Here is a 20,418-nt window from a genome sequence, read left to right as displayed (position 1 = left end):
GTTTATTTGGAATCACGAGCTTTCAGAGCGCTGCCCCTCCAAATAAACCTGTCAGACTTTAACCTGGTATTCAGACTTCTTACTGTGCCAAACCCAACGCTGGCATCTCCACGTTATGTACTTTTCTTTGTTCTTTGCTTCCAAGAGGGACAACTCTAGGTGAAAGTAATGATCGTTCACGCCTACAGCAGTTTATGACCCCTTACTAAGGTACACTTCTGAGAGAGCAACTCATTCTCTGATATCAAATCCCAAGCTCCCATTCTTCCTGCATGGACCTGGACAGTGAATACTGGCTGCCTAGCCAACAATGGACAGCATGGTAGCAAGCACTCTTTTCGTTTTTAACCTCCTCCCGCCCCCCACGAGCAACGAATCAAGGCCCATAGAACCCATCGGATGCATGGAGCCTAAAACCAGCATGGCTCACAGACTGGATCCCATATTCTGGCAGTCAGTGTATCCAGAAGAAAATCCTTCCAAACCACTAAAACAACGCTAAACATGATACAAGGGCAGACAACGGAGTCTGGATTCACATTTATTGAAGCCGGCACGTGGAGACACACATTTTTGTCTTTGTCAGCACTAGAGAAAAAGCAAGATTCCACATGAATGTATCAGGTTAAAGCCATACACGTGAACTAAATCAGAACGCTCCTCTCAATGTTACAATTTCAGTCCAACACAGTACAAAAAATCTTAACCTAATATGGTTAACAGAGAACTTTATTTATACATATATATATCTCCCCTATCTCTCTCCCTCTATTAAACATTCGCCTTCATTAAAAGGTGAACATTAACATCCATTTGTTAAATAATTCTCACTTAAAACTTGATTCAAAAATGCCAATTTGTTATTTTCTTCCCACAAAATATTTCAAGTGCAAACTTTAAATTAAGCAGCATAAATATTTCATTTCATTTCTAAAAAGAATGTGAACAAGATCAAGTCAAATCTTTCCAATTACAGCATCTTCTGGTTGGAACTGCAACTCTGACGAACATAGAGGGGGAGAGAGGAATGAAAAGGAGAGAGGCACGGATGAAGGGAGGCCGGGAGGAAAGAACAGAAATAGGATAAACGATACTGACTGAAAAAGGAGAAGGGGCAAAATGGAGATTCACAAACACATCGAAGAAACAGAGAAGGAGGAAGATGGAGAAGAGGAATGGGGGAGAAGAAAAATGGAAAAAGGAGATAAAAGCAGAAGAATATGAACAGATGTCCGGACTGAAAAAGGTACAGAGCAGAAAAGGACAAAGAAGCAGATGCTAGAGAGAAATGAAAAAGGGAAAATGATGGTTCTGTGGTTGGGGGAAGAGACAACATGCATCACGGAAGAAAGAAAAGGGTTGGGTCAGACATGATAGATAAGGGAAGAGACAAAGTCGGAAAAAATTCTACGAAGCATTAATTTGGTTTCTCAAGGTTAGTGTAACAATCATTCAGCATCCTCTATACAACAGTTATATGGATTAACATTTTGTTCTGTTATCATCAAAGCAGTTTAAAGTTTGGTTCCAGCAATTTAATCTAAAAAACAAAATAAAACAGTGGACTAAATGTGCAGTTTCTCCAAAGCTACACCAACTTTGATTCTAGCTATCAGGTAAATTCTCTAGACAAACCTGGAAACATTCCCCTTTCCTTTCTTGGTGCAAGGATACCGGGAACAGGAGTGGATCATTCCTGGTTACCTCCATACATACATATTACAGATAAGAGCTTTGAAAAGAATAAAAATAAAAAAATTATACAAACAGCCTTGCTATTGGAAAATACTCAAAGCTAATTATGCCCAGCTTTCAGTGGTAAATATATTACTGCTTTTAATAATATATATGCAATGTTATAGGGAAAATGCTGATTATCCAGACCTCCCATTTCAGCACAAGTTAGGACAGTTTGTACAACAGAAAGTAGAAGTCCGCACAATTCCATTCTGTGGTTATCCCCTTGAGAATACAATGCAATAAGGTACTTTACATCGCTTAGTGTTTACACTTAGAGAAATAATGTGCCATTTCATTAACTGCAGCTAGACAATGGAATGATGTTTTCCTCAAATATATCTTTTAGTGGGAGGGATGGGGCAAGGTGGAAAAAACATTTTTTTTTCTCCTTTTTAATCCATTCTTGATTCAAGATGGCCTAACTCACCACAGTTCAAGGAAGGCAGGAGCTATCAGAAAAATTAACACAAAATGTTCCATCACTGGATAAAATGTTTAAATTAAGTTAAAAAATAAAATGCCATGAAGCGACTGTCCGCTTGTGCTATAGTGCATGTTTGAGTTGAGCGCTTACTACAACACCTGCATGGTGGTGTGTCAGGCACTTGTATCCAGCAGGTTTCTCCTTCTTCTCTATATCCTGAACAACAACTAATAATTCAAAGTACCCTCTAAACATCCTAAAAGTCTTTAAGTTCAAAGACTCAACTTGGTCTTTGATGAATTCATGATTTTAAGAGTTGCTTCCATGCCCACCCTCAATTCCTGATTCATTCAAACTGTTCCCTAAGGTAAAAACGGTTCCACACTACTTCTACACTTGGGTTATTTACAGCCAGAGTCTGAACCCATCCGCCACCCTCAACTCTCAGTCATGTCCCCTCCTCTTCTTTCCTGAACCTCTCCTCCTCCCACACACCCACACATCATGCCCTGCCACTGTTAGTGGTTCCACTTCCCGCACCAGCCTCACCCTTCCATCCAATAGTTAACTCTGCAAATTACTAATTGACTGACACCACCTGACTGCTTCACTGGCATCGCTCACCATCTCGTACAAGCGGTCAATGGGTAAAGGGAATAAGAGTGCAGCGTTTGCTATTAATCTCAGTTGATAATTCTTAGATCGCTTCATAACCGTATCCCCACGCCCCGCCCCCCCCGCTCAGAATTTTAACTCGCCAAGCAACCTAGTCCAATTTCTGACCCCAACTGTTCCTCCCCTCTCCTCCTTCCAAGCAAGCTCTCAAACCCCAGTAACACACCCCTCCTTCACTAGTGTACTGAGTGAGATTTTAATCCTCCTCAGCCTTTCTGATAAAACGTTTTTTTTTATTACGGTGTTGTCCGACACAGGGATTTATTTACATTTCTGGAATGCACACTTATCCTGCCACAAGCCGTTTTAAAATTTAGTTAATGCCTTCATGTTCCCCCCCCCACCCAACCCCTGAACAGAAACTGATAGCGGCTGCCGCATTAGACAACTGCTGGCCCTCTCGATTGATACAATTGTCTAATTTGGTCTTTATCTTTAAATATTATATTATACAGTGTGTCTTGCAGCTTTTAGGCTTCATTCTCTGTTGGGGAAGAGTTGTTTGTGACTACGGAATCCGGTTTTCGAGACATCCTGTCCAACTCTGCTTGAACATCTGTTAAAACCGGCTTTTGTCCTAGAAATCAAGAGAAAGTCAATTTTTTAAAATCACAATCGAAAAGGTTGTGAGAAACAGCTAAACCGTCACTTCTTTTTTTACATTTTCTCAGTTTTCTTCTTGTCTGTATAGAATCACGTCATTGTGACTGCCTCTTTGAAAGATCCAGTTAGTCCCACTCACCTGGTGATTCTATTTTCCCCATTATAAGTAATCACCCATTTCCCATTGGAAGATCACTATTAACTCTGCTTCCACCACCCTTTCAGGTATTGCTCTTCAGGTGTTACCTGGGAAAACTACCCAAACCAGACACGATGGATTCAAGAGACAACTTATATCACACATACATGCAATCTTTATTCCCCTCTCCCCAACCCCCCACATCCTCTCTGGCGGGCATAAGTTGTTGTATAATTTAAACATTCTAGGACACTTATGCCCACCAGGGAGGATATGGGGATTGGAAAAAGGGGAATAAAAAGAGCAAAAGCGCGCGCGAGAGACACAGAGCAAGAAGCAGAGAAAGTGAGAGAGCAAAGCGAGCGCGCGAGAGAGCGCAAGAGAGACAGAGAGTGCGTGGGAGGGGGAGGGGGAGAGGGAGAAGGCGGCAATGGAGTTAATCCTTCAATAAGTATATGCTTGACGTTGTCAGCACCACTCAGGACCATATCCCAACATATTAGCATCAAAACCTGCAATCATGAGCCACAGCACAGATATGAAAACACACTGCTGTCTGTATGAATTTAAAGCCAAAGAGAAAATAGACTATTTCATCAGTGCTTTTCACAACCTCATAATATCCCAAAGGGATTCTTCATGAGATGACTTTTCTATTGGACTTGAGATGTGAACTTTCCTTTTCTCTCTTTACAGTTGCTGCCAGACCTGCTGAGTTTTTCCAGCATTTTGTTTTTATTTCAAGATCTCCAACATCCGCAGTGTTTTGCTTTTAGTTTAATATGCTGGAAAGTCAACCTATATTTTTGTGCTCGAATCTCTGCAGTGCAAACCTGAACCCTGTCATCTTGGCAGGGACAGTGTGTTCTAATCCTGCGTTGTACAGGTCAGCAGGTTGCAGGTTAGCTTGCTGGGCTCTGTGCAGTTGCTCTGTTTTTGTGTTCGCGTCCATGAAAGCTGCTGAATGAATGCAAAACTTACTCCACTGTCTTTATTTAGGTAGTCATCAGGGAAAGTTTCATAAACCAAGTATGAACACTACTTGGCAGGTAGAGGTATAAAGAACAAACAAAGAACAAAGAACAAAGAACAACCCAGCACGGGAAACAGGCCCTTCGGCCCAACAAGCCCGCGCCACCGCATCACCCTACACCTATTCTACCCTGCGTATCTACAATTAGAACCCCTGACTTAGCCAGATTCAGGGGAGAATAGTGTCAATTTGGTAAAACCAATCAGCCTAAGAGCACATCTTTGGGGTGTGGGAGGAAACCGGAGCGCCCGGAGGAAACCCACGCAACCACAGGGAGAATGCAGTCAGGATACTGCCTCTTGACCACCCTATGGTTAGTTGCTCAGTGAATACATCTTATTTGTCAAACTGCTTGAAGATCTAGAATTTCTGCTCCAAAGAATTTCAGGAATTTCCAACCAACTCCAAAGGAAACTGTCAGGCTGGTCATGACCTGATTAATACAAAGATCTTGCAAACTGCTTAGTGCAGAGTTCCCAGTGATTGAATTGTCTGATTTTCCCCATCCACACACAAAATACAATTTTGGCAACAACATAACCCCCAAAGTCCTCTGGCATCATTGCAGCTGGACCATATCCCAACAATCAAATGCTGTTTCTATTCAATCCTGACACTGGCTGAAGCAGAGTTTTGGTTCAAACTCCACAGAATCCCTGCAGTGCAGAAGCAGGCCATTTGGCCCATCAAGTCTGCACCCACTCTCCAAAAGAGCATCTTACCCAGGCCCAACCCTTCTATCCCCATAACCCTGCACATTTACCATGGCAATTCAATCTAACCTGCACATCTTTGGACTATTGGAGGAAACCAGAGCGTCTGGATGAAACCCATGCACACATGGGGAGAACATGCAAACTCTAAGTCACCCAGAATTGAAACACTGTCCCTGGCATTGTGAGGCAACAGTGACCAGCATGGTTAGTCAGTGACAAATGGAGAAAGCGAGTACTTGAACAGTCATTTCGCACAGGGAACAGGGGAAGGATAATTCCTGGTTTCAGCAGACAGGATGATGCAGAAAGATTTCAATGACAATACTTAACTTTCATTGTGGAGGCAAAACAAGTTGTGAGGACATGATCCAGGTCAGTAAATAATGAAGAATACAGATCTGTGAATGCAGCCATTATCTTAACTTGGACGACATGAGTAATGGTTATTAAAATAGAAGCTCGTTCCTCCTCCTTCCAATGGGTACTTCCACGACCACCAGAGCCAACTTTTCCATTTGCTTTTCCCAAGCTTCTCAGAATCCATAAATGTAAATCACCAAGTCCCAGTCTATGTAATTTTACCCAATCCATTGTAGGATTGTATTTAGCTATGTGCCGATGGTGGGCATTAACTGGGAATTCACTTATACCCTTATAAAAAGGAACAGACAAACTCTGGGTTGTGGAGTGAGACCATAAGACAAAGAAGTAGGATTAGGCCATTTGGCCCACTGAGTCTGCTCCGCCATTCAATCATGGCTGATATTTTTCTCATCCCCATTCTCCTCCCTTTTTCCCTAACCCCTGATCCCCTTATTAATCAAGAACTTATCTATCTCTGTCTTAAAGACACTGAATGACCTGGCCTCCACAGCCTTCTGCGGCAAAGAGTTGCACAGATTCACCACTCTCTGGCTGAAGAAATTCCTCCTCATCTGTTTTAAAGGTTCGTCCCTTTTGTCTGAGGTTGTGCCTTCTGGTTCTAGTTTTTCCCACTAGTGGAAATATCCTCTCCATGCCCACTCTATTCAGGTCTCGCAGTATCCTGTAAGTTTCAATAAGATACTCCCTTATCCTTCTAAATTCTAACGAGTATAGACCAGAGTCCTCCACCACTCCTCATACAACAAGCTCTTCATTCCAGGAATCATTCTTGTGAACCTCCTCTAGATCCTAAGACCAGCACATCCTTCTCTAGATACGGGGCCCAAAACTGCTCATAAAACTCCAAAAGGAAGTGCATGTTTGTAATGCAGATCACTGCACATAATCTTTTACAAGAGTGTAAGGACCGGCTCCAGTTCTATCCTTCTTCACCTGGTTTTCTGGATTATAACACCAATTTCCACTGTGCTGAATACCTGATACAGAAGCAGTTCCACAGATCCAGTCAGTTAATCTCCAGTGCTTACACATCATTACTTATGAGTTTTGATGTGATAGCTGGCTGCTCATGTAGGACATTAACAATCCACCCAGGGTCCACATAGGCATACAGAACAATTCCTGCTGAGAATGTGCATCAGGAGCAGCAAACCTCAGACAAGAGCAATGCCAACATGAAGAACTATGATTTTTTCTTATACAGTTGAGCGGATAGGATCTGGAATGCACTAACGGAGGGTTTGGTAGAGACAGATTCAAAACAGAACGTGATAGTTATCTGAAGAGAAAAGATTTGCAGAGTTATGGGGAAATAGCAGGGGTGTGGGACGAGGTGAGTTGCTCTTGGAGAAGGTTAGCATGAACAGAATGGGTTGAATGGCTTCCTTCTGTGCCATAAATATTCTATGATTATCCTTCCTATAAATCGGGAGCTAATTGTCACTGCTCTGACAGTGAACAGTTAATTCATCACAAACCAAGAAATGAATATGGGATCTTTCTGCCCCCCAAGACTCAGGTCAGCCATCAAGATACCCTGAATTCACTGCTCAAAGCTGCCCCCACTTTGAGAAGTACTGACGAACGCTTTCCATGAAAATCTCCTTCACCAGCCCTCCCACACGATACTTTCCCCAAATCTCAGTGATAACAACTGAATGAGCCATCTCCGGATGGACATGACTGCTGGCAAAGTCTTACCTGACTTCTTGGCTGCATTTGGTACTCCTCCAGCTCCAGGACTTCCAGGAGACCCTGTCTTTTTACTCAATAAACTGTTGAAGAAGTTTGCCAGCACTCCTTCATTTGCAGCGGCAGGACCTGAAATCAGAAAGGACAGAATAATTCAGCCGAGATGCTTTCAAGGGAATTTGGACCTCATGTACACAGGTGAACAAGGGGCATTCTTATCTCCCTACTCGCTAGGTAGAAGTGGAGAAGGAGTAATAGGAAGGAGACATGAGGAAATTAACACATCGGTACACACCTCAAATCAGCTGGAAGTGAAGCAACAAGCTGTATCATAAGCATGTTATGGGGTCAATTCCCTGGAACACTCTCCCTATCGAAACTTTTGACGTACCGACACCAGATGGCTTACCACTGCCTTGAGGAGATTCAGGGTTGAGCAACAAATTTTGGCTTGGTCAGTGACACACATCTCACGAATAAACAACTACCATGATGAATGCTATTTGCCTATCGGGGCTTATCCTTCAGGGGAGAGACAATAACTTTTCCTATCAGGGTCCAACATTTTCTGAAATGATTACTGGGTTTGTGCCTCCACTCTCTAGTCAGAAAGTCTATTTCATGCGCTGATTACTCTTGGGGTTTTTATTAATCCATTGACTGAGTGTGAGCATCACTGGCAACGACCATACAAACATACAAGTTAGGAGGGGGTCACTTGGCCCTCAGAGCCTGCTCCGTCATTCAGTAAGATCAGAACTGATCTACTTTTAACCTCAACTTCATGCTTCTTCCCACCTCCGATAATTTTTCACCACCTCGCTTACCAGAAATCTATCCATCTCTGACTTCAAGATATTCAAAGACTCTGCCTCAAATCCCCTTTGAGGAAGAGAATTCCAAAGTTTAACAACCCTCAAAAAAATTTCCTCATCCACATCTTAAATCGACATCCCCTTATTTCTAAACAGTGACCCCCTAAGTTCACGATTCACCCACAAGAAACATCCTTTCCACATCCATCCTGTAAAAACCCTTCAATCAAGTCACTTCCTACTCTTCTAAATTCCAATGGATTCAAACCTGGCCTGTCCAATTTTTCCTCAAAGCTACCTGCCCATTCTAGGTATTAGTCAAGTAAAACTTCTCTGAACTGCTTCAAATGCATCTACATTCTTCCTTAGATAAGGAGACCAATACTCAAGATGTGGTCTCACCAGTATCCTGCAGCATAACCTCCCTATTATTGTACTCAATTCCCCCACAATAAATGATAACATTCCTATTTACTTGCTGCACAAGCATAATAACCTTTTGTGATTCATCCAGATCTTTGAATTTGAGCTCAGCAATCCCTTACCACTGAGATATGACTTTTTATTTTACTTGCCAAAATTAACCATCATATTTTCTCACATTATACTCTATTTGCCAGATCTTTGCCAACTTACTTAATCTACGTCTCCTTGTAGCCTCTTTATGCCTTCTTCACAACTTGCTTTTCTATCAGCAAATTTTATACAATGTTGAGGGCCCAACATTAATCCCTGGGGCACATGATCCATTACATTCACAAACCAGAAAAAGACCTACTTACGACCACCCTCTATTTCCTGTTAGCGAGTAAGCTTCCATCAATATCACCATGTTCCCCCCTACAACATGAGCTTTCATTTTCCACACTAGTTTTTGATGTGACACCCCACCAAATGCCTTCTGGAAATCTAAGTATAGTACATCCACCGGTTCCCCTTTTATACACAGCACGTGACTCCTTCAAAGAACTCCAATAAATAAATTATGATTTCTTTTCATAAATCTATGTTGACTCTGCCTGAGCATCTTTAATAACAGTTAACATTTTCCCAATAATTGACTTTAAGCCAACTGACCTGTAGTTTCTTGCTTTCTGTTTCCCTTCCTTTTGGAATAAAGGAGATACATTTGCTAGTTCCCAATCTAATGCCACCTTACCTGAATCCAGGGAATCTTGGGAAATGACAGTAGTGAGCATGATGGTGAGCCCCCTTCTTCAGTACAACTGAATGGCTGGCTAGGCCATTTCAGAGGGCAGTAAAGAGTTAAGCACATTTCTGTGGGTCTTGCAAATTTAATTTTGTCCTTTTAGTGTGTCTGGGTTCCCCTGTCCTCTTCCATCAGATGCAGGTTCTGGTGCTTGTTTGGTTTGTTGGAGGGGGAAAGCGGGCAGAGAATTAGAGGACAGGGGGATCCTATAATCCTTGCTGAAGCTCCAAAAGAAAGCATGGTATCTCAAATGCTGATGGAGGCATGTTATAGGATGGAATCCCTACAGTGCAGAAGGTGGCCATTTGACCCATCGAGTCTGCACTGACCACAGTCCCAGCCAGGCCCTATCCCCATAACCCCATAGATTTACCCAGCTAATCCCCCTGACACTAAAGGGCACTTGAGCACGGCCAATCCACCTAATCTACACATCTTTGGAGCGTGGGAGGAAACCGGAGCACCCAGAGGAAACCCACGCAAACACAAGGAGAATGTGTAAACTTGACACAGTCACCCGAGGTCAGAGTTGAACTCAGGTCCCTGATGCTGTAGCAGTGCCACCAAGCATCTTGTACATGGTACACATGCTGCCAATGTTCCTCAGTGCTGGAGGGATTGAACGTTTGTGGAAGGGGTAGCAATCAACCAGACTGCTTGATATAAAAGGAACACCAGTTGTGTGTTTTTCCTTTAAACACAGAATGATTGTGTACTGCAGAAAAACAGAAATCGCACAGCTCCACAAAGCATGAGTGCGATCTTATTGGTTATCCTTCAACATGTCTTCCCTGCTCAAGGGATCTTTCTTGGCAAGGATCCTTTCCAAACGTAATACAGATTTTCCACTCATGCCATAAACCAACAAACAAGAAATGAATAAAGAAACACAATCATCTTTAAACAAAACAAGCAAACTGCGAGAGCAGGAACTTCCAGTATCCTTCACTTTGCTCTCAGTCACGGAAAAACAGTGAGTCTGAAATGTACAAAGCAGCTGTCGAATACACAGATCAGTTTCACTATTCAGTTCCTGCCAGCAAGGAGACTGAAACATAATCAAACTGACTAAAGAATGCCCTCAATGACCAGCCCTGGAATGCCAAAGAATCTGCTCAAGAATAAATGGTCCAGAAACAGGTCATTTGGCCCAAATGTCCTGTGCTGATGTTTATGCTCCACACAATTCTAAATTCACCTCACCCCATCAACATTTCTTTCTATTACTGTCTCCCCTGTATGTTTATCCAGCAACCCTTTATATGCTTCAGTGACATTTGACTCAAATATAGAAACATAGAAAATAGGAGTAGGATAGGCTCTGGCGGGGGCCAAGCAAGAGGGGGACGGTGGGGGCCGAGCAAGAGGGGGATGGCGGGAGCCTCCTCAGAGGCTGAGTGCAATATTCCCGTTGCAGTACACCCTCAGTGATGAGTGATCTTAGACGAGAATGGCCAATTGAACCTTGCTCAGTCTGTTCACCCATGAATAATTGCAGGAATTTTTTAAAGGCCTCGAAAACCAGTTTCCAGAAATGATTTCAAGCTGCAGGGAATTGAAACACAGGCACGAGTTATATTTACACTTTTCATTCAGTTGTCACAAACTCCATGAGTGCCTTCAAGCTACAAAATAAATCTACTGTGAATACTAAATCATCACTTTATCATCGTCTTGTTTCACACTGCATCAGATGCCAGTTTCAGCAGCCCTGCTTTCTATTAAATGAACCTTACCCTCACTAAATCAACCTCCATCGCTTTATAATAAATGAAATAAAGAGAACTGTGCCAGAAGCCTGAAATAAAAATAGATTTCAACACTGGCACAGCCTGAAACCAAAACCTGGTGGGACACCAGCCAACAAAGGAGAACGGAGGATAAGAACTTGTATTTTATATTGCATCTTGCACACCCGCAGGACATCCCAACAAACCTTACAACCAATTAGGAATTTAAGAGTAGCTACTGCTATAATGCAGAAAATGTGGCCACAAATATAGTAAAAGACTGGGAAATGCAGAGTAACTACCCTTCTGGGGAAAGGCTGTAAATTGGAAAAGGCAAAGGGTCAAATACACAATTTTTAGATTAGATAACTGTCTTTGACTCCAAAGCAACATTTGACCGAACGTGGCATCCAAGAGCCTTTATTGCTTTGGCAAAACTGAAGTCAATGCAAAGCAAAGGGAACGCTCTCCGCTGGTTGAAGTCATACTGAGCAGAATGATGATAATGGTTGTTGGAGATCAATCATCTCAGGCCCAGAGAGCTGCAGGATTTCCTCCTCGGTCTATCCATCTGCAGCTGCTTCACCAATGATCTCCCCTCCATCACAAGGCCCCAGTGTTGAGCACCACTTGCAACTCCACAGATACTGAAGCAGTCCATGCATCAAGGCCTGAACAATATTCACGCTTGGGCTGATAAGAATCATGCCACATAAATGTCAAGGGCAGGTCAGTGACTGGGAATTGCACGGTGACTGATTTACCTCGATTCCCCAAAGCCTGTGATGGAGTACTCTCCACTTCCTTGGATGAGTGCAGCTCCAACAACACTCAAGAGGCTTGACACCATCCAGCCTGTTTGATTGGCACCCCTTCCGCCACCTTAAACATTCACTTCCTCCACCACTAACACAGTGGTAGCATTGTGTACCATTTACGATGCAGGAACTCACCAAGGCGCTTTCAAAAGAACCTTCCAAATTCATGATCTCTACCAACTTGAAGGACAAGGACAAGGACAACAAATACATGGGAACACCACTACCTGGATAAGTAGCACTTCCCTGATGATTGCAATTTGAGTTCCTCCCTCCCTTCTAGTTCCTGATTTACAGCTATCTCATTGCACAATACCTAGCTTAGTGGAGTCCAATCCCTGGTTGGCTCCTGAACATGATCCAAGAAACTATCATGAAAACCTTCTATGAATTTACCATCTATGCTACTTTTGTCCAATTGATTATTCCAGTCTACATGTAGATTAAAACACCCCATGATAATCAATTTGATTTGATTTATTATCCTATGTATTGGTATACAGTGAAAAATGTCCTTTTTGTGCGCTATGCAAAGTATACCATACATAAAGCACATAGCGTACAAGGAAAGGAGGATGTAGAATGTAGTGTACAGTCATAGCTAGAGTGCAGAGAAAGATCAACTTAATATAAGGTAGGTCCATTCAAAGAGAAGCTGTTCTTGAGTTGGTTGGTACATGTCCTCAGACTTTTGCAACTTTTTCCTAACAGAAAAAGGTGAAAAGAATATGTCCGGGATGTGTGGGGTCCTTGATTACATTGGCTGCTTTTCCAAGGCAGAAGTGTAGGTAGTCAATGGATGGGAGGCTGGTTTGCATGACAGACTGGGCTTTGTTCACAGCGCTTTGTAGTTTCTAGTGGTCTTGCTCAGAGCAGGAGCCATACCAAGCTGTGATACATCATTTCTGGAAGTTTCCATGCTGCATCTGTAAAATTCGGAGAGTTGCAGTGGACATGCCAAATTTCCTCAGCCTTCTGAGAAAGTAGAGGTGTTGGTGGGTTTTCTTAACTGTAGCGTCAAGTTGTTGGTGACCTAGACAGCTAAAAACCTGAAGTTCTCGATCATTTTCACTTCATCCCCATGATGTAGATGGGGCATGTCCTCCACTACACTTCCTGAAGTCGATGGCTATATCCTTCATTTTACTGACAGTAAGTGAGAAATTGTCGTCATCGCACAGTTCACCAGGTTCTCTAGCTCATTCATGTACTCTGTCTCATCACTGTTTGAGATCTGACCCACTACTGTAGTGTCATCAGCAAACTAGAAAATGGAGTTGGAGGAGAATTTGGTCACACAGACTTCAGTGAATAAAAAGTATAATGGGCTGAGGACATAGCTTTGCGGAGCACCAGTGTTGACGATGATCGTGGAGGAGGTGTTGTTGCCTATCCTTACTGATTGCAGTCTGTGGGTTAGCAAGTTCGGGATCCAGTCGCAGAGGGAGGAGCCAAGACCCAAGCCACAGAGTTTGGAGACGAGTTTCACAGGAATAATGGTGTTGAAGGCTGAGCTGTAGTTAACAAATAGAAGTCTAACACAAGTGTCTGTGTTATCCAGGTGTTCCAGGGTTTGAGTGCAGGGCCAGGGAGATGGCATCTGTTGTGAACCTGTTGCGGCGTCTGTTGTGAATCCACGTAGTCCGGCAGGGCTGGAATTGATCCATGCCATTACGAATCTTTCGAAGCACTTCATAATGATGGATGTCAGAGTCATCGGGTGATGGTCATTTAGGCATGCTGCCTGACTTTTCTTTGGTAGAGTCATAGAATCTCAGAATCAGGGAAGAGCAGAAGGAAGCCATTCAGCCCATCAAGTCTGCATCAACAACAATCCCACCGAGGTCCTATCCCCATAACTCTCGTACATTTACCCTAGCTAGTCCCCCTGACACTAAGGGGTACTTCAGCATGGCGGATCCACCTAACCCACACACATTCGGACGGTGGGAGAAAATTGGAGCACCTGAGGAGAGTCATGCAAACGGGGAGAAAGTGCAACACAGACAGTGACCCAAGCCCGAACTGACCCGGGTCTCTGGCACTGAGAGACAGCAGTGCTAAGCCACTTTGCCACCATGCCATTGGATGATGGTCATCTTTTTGAAGCAGGTAGGGACCTCAGATTGGGATAGGGAAAGATTCAATTTGTCTGCGGATACTGCCGCCAGCTAGTCTGCACATGATCCAGGCCTGAGTACCCAATCCGGACCAGTCGCTTTCCATGGGCTAACTTTCAAGGCGGCTGATCTGATGTCTGCAATACCAGTTTGGCCGAGGCTTCCAGGACAGGGAAATACTTTCTTTGACCTCTTGCTCAAAACTGGCATAGTTTAAAGTGAGAGAGGAAAGATACAAAAAGGAGATTTCAGGGATAAGTTTTTCACTCAGTGTGGTAAGTGTGTGGAATCAGCTGCCATCGGTGGTGGTGGAAGCAAGTTCGATAGGGTCTTTTAAGAGACTTCTGGATGAGTACATGGTACTTAATAGGATTGAGGGTTATAGGTAAGCCTAGTAGGTAGAGATATGATCAGCGCAACTTGTGGGCCAAAGGGCCTGTTTGTGCTGTAGTTTTTCTATGTTCTATGTCCACAGGGGCAATTTTTCACTCTCAGGGTGGTGCTTGGAACGAACTGCCTGAGGCAGTAGTAGACATGGGTATAATTTTGTCTTTTAAAAAACATTTAGACAGTTGCATGGGTGAGATGGGTATAGAGGGATATGGACCAAATGCAGTTAATTGAAACTAGCTTAGTAAAAACTGGGCAGCATGGACAAGTTGGGTAATGGGCCTGCTTCCATGGTGTAAACCTCAATGACTTGTACAGGTGCGCCACTTCAGATAAAGTATCCCAGGTAGCAGGACACAAGGAGGGGGAATAGGGAGAATTACCAAACTAGGGAGCGGGACAGTCCTGGGCAGGGGCAATGAGCTGACAGAAATGCCCCAAATTAAAAGAAAGTTGTGGGTGCAGACGAAACAAAATGGGCTTGAGAGAAACCTAGAAGATCCAAGAGTCAAAGGTTCGTGTCTCCATGCTACAGGCCATAAGGGCAAAGATGCCTTTTCAGAGCAGTGGTGTTCAGCTTGACACAGCCAAAAATCTGAAAACGATCTCAGAACATGAAACTCAAGTGTATGCGGACATCAAGGGGAAAGAAGTTTCAAGTAGTAGTAGGGAAATCCTGGAGGTGGCCTCTTGTTGAAGCTGTCGAGTTGGATCAACTTTTGGAGAGAATTCCAAAGCACGGTCAAATGTGGAGATTGGAGACCCTCGTGAGAAATCCACAAAATCTGTCTTGCTCACATCTGTCATTTACGTTGGAGTGTGGTGTATTTGACTACAGTTCGCTAGTTGGTTCACATGTACCACATATTTACTCTAAATGTTAGAATATGAGAGATAGAAGGCAGGATTCTCTAATCTCATCCGTGCCTGCCCAGCTGAAAGTGAGAGTGAGAACAGAGGATTTGGCATTCCAGCCAAAACTCCATTCACTTTCAGTAGCACTGAAGAATCCCAGCCATGAACGAGGACAGAGGTTTGCAGTCACGGCAAATTGTTTCATCCTTCTGAATGCATTCGTGTCTGTAAAGATATATACGATTGAAGGAATCAAGCATATTTGAATCATTTCTCTTGTTTATATTGAGATCTTTCAAATGTTTTTGTCTGCTGCAATATGGATCAATTTTCATGTTTAATAAATATTTTATTCTTGCTAAAAGTGTGAAAAACTCCTGCGAATTTGTTCAGTAACTTAGTGCCACAGCTTCTAAAAAACAAGAACTTTCAAACCAGGTTTTACTCTGAACATAAGAAATAGGAGCAGGAGTAGGCCATCTAGCCCTTCGAGCCTGCCCCGCCATTCAATAAGATCATGGCTGATCTGAAGTGGCTCAGCTCCACTTTCCCGCCCTCTCCCCATAACCCTTAATCCCCTTGCCTATCAAAAACCTATCAACCCGCGTCTTAAATATGTTTAGTGAGGTAGCCTCCACCACTTCAACGGGCAGAGAATTCCAGAGATTCACCACCCTTTGAGTGAAGAAGTTCCTCCTCAACTCCGTTCTAAACCGCCCCCCCTTTATCTTGAGGCTGTGCCCCCTAGTCCTACTATCCCTTCTGAGCAGGAAGAGCCTCTCCACCTCTATCCTATCCGTCCCATTCATCTTCTTATACGTCTCAATGAGATCTCCCCTCATTCTTCTAAACTCTAACGAGTACAAGCCTAGTTTATTCAGCCTCTCCTCATAGTTCAACCCCCTCAACTCCGGTATCAGCCTAGTAAACCTCCTCTGCACTCCCTCCAAGGCCAAAATATCCTTGCGTAAGTGCGGCGACCAAAACTGCACACAGTACTCCAGCTGCGGCCTCACCAATGCCCTATATAGCTGCAGCAAGACCTCCCTACTTTTATATTCAATCCCCCTCACTATGAAGGCCAGCATCCCATTCGCCTTCCTGACCACCTGCTGCACCTGCAGGCTGGGTTTTTGCGACTCATGCACAAGGACCCCGAGGTCCCTCTGCACCGTTGCATGCTGCAGTTTTTCGCCATGTAAGTAATAGTCCTTACTACCATTATTCCTACCAAAGTGGACAACTTCACACTTGCCAACATTAAATTCCATTTGCCAGTTCCTGGCCCATTCGCCCAGCCTATCTAGATCCCTCTGCAGACTTTCCACACCCTCCGCACAATTTGCCGTTCCACCAATCTCTGGGCTCTGACTTGTCCAGCAGCATCAGCTGGGATCGAAACAAGAAGCCAATATTGTAACATAGAAAATGCAGTGGCCTATTTGAACACAGCAAGCCCCCACAAACAGCAACACAGCCAAATAACTGGTTTTTTAATCAGGATATGAATCACCCAGGTTGCTCCATAGAAAACTGAGCTGAACGTTGACATATTCAGACAGATTATAAAAAGTTTGGTTATGAAATAAGCTTTTAATAAGAGTCTTGAAGGAGGGGAGGGGAGGGGAGTTGAGGTGGAAGGGTTTAGGGAGGGAATTTTAGAGCTCAAGGTCGAGACAGCTGAAGGCATGGCCAACAACTGCAGGGCAAAGGAAACTGGGGACATACAAAAAAGGCCAGAGCTGGAGGTACACAGAAAGCTTGAGCAGCTGCCTTGCTGTAAGTGGTTATGGGTGCAGGAAGGAAAGAGGTTAGGGAGGGATTGAACACAAGGATGCAAATTATAAACTGAAGGCATTGGACATTAATTAAGAGTGAAATCATGGGTGATGGCTGGGGAAACTTGAAGTTGATATTAGCAACATTTAAGAGGCATCTGGATGGGTACATGAATAGGGAGGGAATAGTAGGATATGGACCAAGGGCAGAAGGATTTTTAAAAAAGGTTTAGTTAGAGCATCATGATAGGCACGGACAGCTGAAGGGCCTGTTCCTGTGCTTTACTGTTTTTTGATAGTTCAGAATTGCTAAGGTTTGAACGTCAGCTTAATTCAGTCAGTGGCACTCTTGCTTCATATTGTGAATTGGAAACAAACTGCAGCTTTAATGTTTAAACTGGGCTGATATTCCAGTGCTTTACATAGAGAGTTCTGCTTTTTGGATGAGCAGTAGGCCTCACCTGCCTGTTCAAGTAGAAATCAAGAGCAGGGATGAGCTGGTGATAGTGTTCAAACCTTCAGATCTACGGGTTATTGGAGACTGGAATTACACCAAGGATGTACATTGGGACCCTGTGGATATTCTGATATGTCGACCTCCACTGCAATTGCCTGCAATGCTTCAACTTCCAACGGGCAATTCTGTTGCTCCCTGGGATTTCCCACAAACACTGCGACACTGAGCAAGAGCCAGAGACTTTGGATCACTCCATGTGACTTAACTTATCCAGGAAACATTAGATAAATTAAAACCTAGTCTGACATAACTGACCCTCTAAATTACACACACTGATCTCTGGGCTACTCCACCAACTTGACCAGATTATCTAACCCATTCACCTGCCACCCCACCCATCTCACCCACCTATTCATTTCATATTCAAACTGTATCTTTACACTTACCATACACAGCTAGGTCCTGTGGATGGGTGACTTGGGTCGGGGTCGGAGGGGGGCAGGTGCAGAGAGAGACAGAGATAGAGAAAAAGATAGTAAAGCCCATCTTCATTTCAACAGAGTTCCCCAGGGGATGGTGTGCCCCATGTTTCTGGGAAAGTCAGGCTCAGAAGGTTCCCGAAGAAACACAGAGCAGTGCCAGGTCAGGCATTTCACCAGCAAAGCAGCAATTAGGCAATTATTAGCAGTGTTTGGTTGTTGTTCCGGAAGATGAAAAGGCTCCTCTTGTTACAAACCAACTTTACTACATTTAACCAGAAGAGGGCCCTCTAGTGCTCGTCTTCCTACCCACAGGCTCAAGAGTCATAAGAACTAGGATCAAGAGTAGCTGGCCCCTCGAACTTGCTCCGCCATTCAATAAAACCATGGCTAACTTTTCCTGAACTCAGCTCCACTTATGCACCCACTCACCATTACCATTAGTTCCTTTACTGTTCAAAAATCTATCTTTGCCTTAAAAACATTCAATGAGGTAGCCTCAACTGCTTCACTGGGCAGGAAATTCCAGTTTCACAACCCTTTGTGTGAAGTTCCTCCTTAGCTCAGTCCTAAATCTGTTTCCCTTTATTTTGAGGCTATGCCCCGTAATTCTAGTTTCACCTGCCAATGGAAACAACTTCCCTGCTTCTACCTTATCTATTCCCTTCACTGATTTTAAATTCTACACGTAGCTCACAGAGATTGTGTGATAATTACTGATGAATTCAGAGTCCCACATAGGCTAGCTTACATTGTATAATCAAGTTTTAGTGACAAAGATCCATCTTCCCACTGAAGTGAAGTCCGATCAAAAGTAGGCAAATTGCTCTGTCACTGCCACAAGTTACTTAATCACAGCTAAGTGCTCACTGCGGGCTGTATTGCAGCTGTAATCCATCTCCAAAGTGGCCTGGGAGGAGTGCTCCTGATGTGGGTATGCCGGCGTTGGACTGGCGTAAACACAGTAAAAAGTCTGACAACACCAGGTTTTAGTCCAACCTATTTATTTGATAATATTCTCACTAGCTTTCGAGGGGACAGCCTCTTCGTCAGGTGAATGGAGAGTTCTGGCCTCAGACAGAGCATATAAAGCACAGACAGTTTAGAGATTACTGATTAAAATGCGAATCCTTACACCTAACCTGCTGTTCAAGACCTGAAGTGGCTGACAATGTGAGTGGTAGGAGCACTGATCACAGTTTAAAGAGATGTGTATTGTCTCCAGACAGTACAGTAAGTGAGGTTTTGCAAACCCAGGCAAGTCACGGGGGTTACAGATAGTGCGACATGAACCCAAGATCCCTGTTGAGACCGTCCTCATGTGTGCGGAACTTGGCTATCAGTCTCTGCTCAGCGACTCTGCGCTGTCGTGTGTCGTGAAGGCCGCCTTGGAGAATGCTTACCCGAAGGTCAGAGGCTGAATGCCCGTGACCACTGAAGTGTTCGCCAACAGGAAGGGAACAGTCTTGCCTGGTGACTGTCGAGCGATGTTCATTCATCCGTTGTCGTAGCGTCTGCATGGTCTCCCCAATGTACCATGCAACCCTGTCACAGCAACCTCTGCAAGACATGCCGGATCATCGACATGGACACCATCATCACACGTGAGAATACCATCCACCAGGTACATGGTAAATACTCTTGCAACTCGGCCAACATTGTCTACCTGATACGTTGCAAGAAAGGATGTCCCGAAGCATGGTACATTGGGGAGACCATGCAGACGCTACGACAACAGATGAATGAACATCGCTCGACAGTCACCAGGCAAGACTGTTCCCTTCCTGTTGGCGAACACTTCAGTGGTCACGGGCATTCAGCCTCTGACCTTCGGGTAAGCATTCTCCAAGGGGGCCTTCACGACACACGACAGCGCAGAGTCGCTGAGCAGAGACTGATAGCCAAGTTCCGCACACATGAGGACGGTCTCAACAGGGATCTTGGGTTCATGTCGCACTATCTGTAACCCCCGTGACTTGCCTGGGTTTGCAAAACCTCACTTACTGTACTGTCTGGAGACAATACACATCTCTTTAAACTGTGATCAGTGCTCCTACCACTCACATTGTCAGCCACTTCAGGTCTTGAACAGCAGGTTAGGTGTAAGGATTCGCATTTTAATCAGTAATCTCTAAACTGTCTGTGCTTTATATGCTCTGTCTGAGGCCAGAACTCTCCATTCACCTGACGAAGAGGCTGTCCCCTCGAAAGCTAGTGAGAATATTATCAAATAAATAGGTTGGACTAAAACCTGGTGTTGTCAGACTTTTTACTGTGTTTAGGAGTGCTCCATCCAGGCTCGAGTTCAACCAGGTCAATAAACAGCAGAGTCATATTCCCAAAATAAATTAAAGTGATTC

The 20,418-nt window shown here is 44.0% G+C and overlaps 1 protein-coding gene across 2 annotated transcripts in view; it reads right to left on the bottom strand.

Moving 5' to 3' along the window:
- Nucleotides 1-527: 527 nt before the first annotated feature.
- Nucleotides 528-20,418, bottom strand: part of dync1li2 (dynein, cytoplasmic 1, light intermediate chain 2) — an 83,290-nt gene continuing 63,399 nt past the window's right edge. For both annotated transcript variants that reach the window (XM_080186685.1, XM_080186686.1), the window contains 2 exons: nt 7,416-7,535; nt 528-3,416 (listed from right to left, as the gene is read on the bottom strand). In XM_080186685.1, coding sequence (XP_080042811.1) covers nt 3,310-3,416; nt 7,416-7,535 — 227 coding nt within the window. In that variant the 3' untranslated portion in view covers nt 528-3,309. The remainder of the gene's footprint in view (nt 3,417-7,415; nt 7,536-20,418) is intronic.

This window comes from Carcharhinus amblyrhynchos, chromosome 4, assembly GCF_965287045.1.
Source record: "Carcharhinus amblyrhynchos chromosome 4, sCarAmb.v2.hapA, whole genome shotgun sequence".
NCBI classification, from domain to species: Eukaryota; Metazoa; Chordata; class Chondrichthyes; order Carcharhiniformes; family Carcharhinidae; genus Carcharhinus; species Carcharhinus amblyrhynchos.
The sequence above is the reverse complement of the archived record's forward strand: the minus strand, read 5'-3'. Positions and strand labels throughout refer to the sequence as shown.